Source organism: Antrostomus carolinensis, unplaced genomic scaffold (assembly GCF_000700745.2).
Source record: "Antrostomus carolinensis isolate BGI_N321 unplaced genomic scaffold, ASM70074v2 scaffold23885, whole genome shotgun sequence".
Lineage (NCBI taxonomy): Eukaryota > Metazoa > Chordata > Aves > Caprimulgiformes > Caprimulgidae > Antrostomus > Antrostomus carolinensis.
In genome coordinates, this window is record NW_010318776.1 from 1 (window position 1) to 3,494 (window position 3,494).

A 3,494-nucleotide genomic window follows, 5' to 3' on the forward strand; every position below is an offset into this window, starting at 1 on the left:
CTGCAGCAGCTGGGCGGCCGCCGCCACCGCCGGCCCGGCATCGGCCCTCGCTCGGCGAGGGGACAAGGCCCACACAGGGCCCCCAAGATCGCTCCGGCGCTGCGGGGCACCCGGCGGCCTCCTCCTGCCTCTCGCCCCAGACAGGACCAGAAAAGCAAAATTAAGCTCTGAGATTCTGTCAGCCCCCGACTGATGTCAGGCGTAAATTAAGGCAGAATCCTGCTACAAGCGAGTGCAAATCTCCTGGGTGCCTTTGAGCAAGAAAAGTCTGAAACATCAGCAAAGGCTACAAGGATCCGTCTGGAGTAGCTGGACCTGGCCAGTAGAACAGGCCAGGAACAGGGCCAACCGCACCACTTTCTGCTACTCTTTCTCCTTTGCTTTGCCTTCTATGTGCCAATAATACTAATTGTGCAGACAGGTCCCAGGCCGATGTAAATCACACCACATCATCGTAATATCCCCTCACATCTTCTCTCTCTAACGCTGCAGCCGCAGACCGCTGTCTGCCATTCCCAAGCAGATGTCAGGCCACTTCAAATAGGCATTTATTTCTTCTCCACTGTTTTTGGGGTAACAAATTGATGACGGACAAATAATTATTGCCTCTGCAATCAAAGAGTAGGCATAGGTTATGAGCGAGTAACTGCTGCACTGGAGTGTGGCCAGAGGCGAGACCAGGAGAGAAGGTTTTCTCTCTCGTGATCCTTCTTTGGTAACAAGATGTAAGTGCTATTGCCTCTCACGGCTTTGTTCACACAAACAGCAGGCAGGATACAGTCCTGTGGGCTTTAGAAAAAGGAAGTAAGGCTAGAGAGGACAATTACTCAGTTAGAAAATATTTATTCCTCTGTACCTGTATTGATTACCTTTAGGTATGAATAGCAATGGCGTTCTTATCCTCCAAATATTTGTTCCAGTCAATAACAAAATTAATTTGTATAACAAGAAATCCACAGCTATCCAAGAGGGAAATGAGCTCAGTATATAACAGAGGGGAAAGTTTTGGCAAAAGGGAGAGTGTAGAAAGAAGCCTGCTTATAAGAATTATTGATAAAAGAATTATATGTTTATAGAATCCAATTCTGTATCTGGAAGCATTTTATACACTCAGACCTCAGTGATAACTGCAACTATTTCAATAATTGCTGTTTGCTGAAGAAAATTGATTTTAAAATCTCCCTGATTAATTTACAAATTACCATTATTTTTTGCACTAAAGTAGCACTCCAGAGTCTGTAGCACAGATTAGGGCTCCTCTGGGGTAGGTGCTATGTAAACTCATAATACAGGAGTATTGTCCCTTTGAATGATCACCCAGGAACTGGCTTTCTAAACCACACAGCTCAGCGAGATCCATGGGTATGTATTTGTGCATGTGGTACTGAATGACTGCACTAAAACCAATACCTGAGATAAAAGCATTTATTTATTGGAGCCTACACAGGCTCTCAGGCACTGAAAGTTGCCTTCAAAAAGCCAGCATCAACACATAAAAGTCTCTAACTCAGTCAAAACCCAAATCCAGCTGGTGTTGCCACCACCATGGACTCTGAAATCCTTAGAGGTTCAGAGGAGGTGGAGTAACAATGGAGCACCATTCAGAGGCACTTTTGGCTTCTGCCTGAGCCAACCCAAAGCTGAGGGCAAAGAGGACAGGAGGTTTGCAGAGGTACGATAGATAGGATGCAAACACCTTACCTCACTGAATTTGAGAAACAGGCTTGCATGGCAAATGCTTGTTCCAGTTCTGCTCAGGAGGTGCAGTGAACAGGACCCGTCCCTCCACGTGGGGAAGATTTGCTGGGTGATGTTTTAGCCTCAGTGCTGGGGCTGTAGGGAGGAGGAAGAACTAAAGGGCAAATGGCCCAAGGGATACAAGGAAAAATGCACTGGGGCACTCGCAGACCAAAAAAATGGCCACCATATATGTAAATAGGCAAGTTAGACAAGAAAGTGGTAGGAAAAAAGCATTATTCTCCTTATGCTATGGTATATGGTGAACTGCCAATATGGGAAAACAAGACTTTAAGAACCAGTATTACCCAGGAAATGTGTGTCAGGAGCAGGAAATTACCCCTGTTGCAGTGTCCAAATGACAAGGTTTACCTTCATCTTAGGTTCATTAACGTCTCAGTGTGAACCAATGGGCAAAATGAATGAAACTGCATGTCAAGGTCAAGTGATGCTTTGCCATAGACTGTACCCACAGGGGAGAGCAAGTGAGTGTTTTGAGCAATGCAAAGCACAAAGTAGAAAGAAGCGACATGGGGGGACAAAGGCCTGTGCTGAGCCAATGCACAAGTTGAAACTTCAGGGACACATGGGTTCTGGACCACCAACCTGGAGGTGAACTTTATCCCCCACATACACAACCACAGCAGAAGCTGGAGAATACACTCAAAGAACACACAAAAAAGACAAGGAAGGTAGCCATGATCTGAATGCACCAGGATATCTGCATTGCTTGTCTGTCCATCTCCAAAACATGTGAAGGGCAAGTCTGGAGTGAAACAGATGGGCAACCATGGCAAAAGCTACTCTTGACTCTGATCCAAAGCCCACAGCAATCAAGGGAAATCCTCCTCTACAGCAAACCTTATGCAGTACCCACAGCTGCAGTGAAGATGGTCACAAGGGAATATCGAAGACACATGGAGGAAAGGGTGTCTTACTTAACAGCACCCTGACAAGCATTTAATCATGAAAAACAATTGATAGCATCCTTCTCTCTGCTGGATGCAGTAAAACAATTTAATGGCCAAATACCCAGTCATAATGTTACCAGCTTTCACAATATATGGTGATGATTTTTTTTCAAGTTTCAGCTTCTGGAAGCATTCTGTGATGATGTGAAAAGCCTAGTTTTACTCTGGTTTTGTTTTCATTTTTACTTTAGTTTCTGTTCTCCATATAGCTGTAGAGAAAAGCTCAAAAGCCATGAACGCTGAAGGGTCAAACTCAAATCAAATGTGTAATATAGGTCAAACTCAAATCAAATGTATAATATATCCATATATATATATATAAAATTATAACCCCACTTCATGGTTTGACATGGGATTTTTTAGAACCTAAGGACAGACTTGGCAATACTGTGATCATCAATGGCCAGGCATGGCCTTTGGGGAAGAAAAACATGGGGGTCACATCACTGAACACTAAGGTACCACTAGTCACCAAAGTGACAGTGCCAAATTCTTGGCTGCTCAAAACTGGCATGGTTCCATTGAGTTACATAAAGTAGCAGCTGGGTCATAAACTAAAATCTGAAATCGGGGAAAATACAAAATTCTGGGAATACAGACATTTCAGCTTGCTTCACACCCCCCATCTTTTATTAAACTTTTTCTTTTTCTTTTTCTTTTGGCATTTGCATGGAAAACATGCCAGTACGTCTTTTACAGCACTCTGAGGAAGAAAATTCAAGCTGCTCTGCCTGATATTAAAAGATGTGGCATTTGGTAATATTTGGATGCAATCCAATTGCTAAA

The 3,494-nt window shown here is 43.9% G+C and overlaps 1 protein-coding gene across 1 annotated transcript in view; it reads right to left on the minus strand.

Annotated features, from left to right (window-relative positions):
* Positions 1-632: 632 nt before the first annotated feature.
* The window catches only part of KIAA1143 (KIAA1143 ortholog), a gene marked incomplete at its 5' end in the record, with an annotated part of 19,060 nt that continues 16,198 nt past the window's right edge, over positions 633-3,494 (minus strand). The window contains one exon of the mRNA XM_010169050.2: positions 633-782. Coding sequence (XP_010167352.2) covers positions 633-782 — 150 coding nt within the window. The remainder of the gene's footprint in view (positions 783-3,494) is intronic.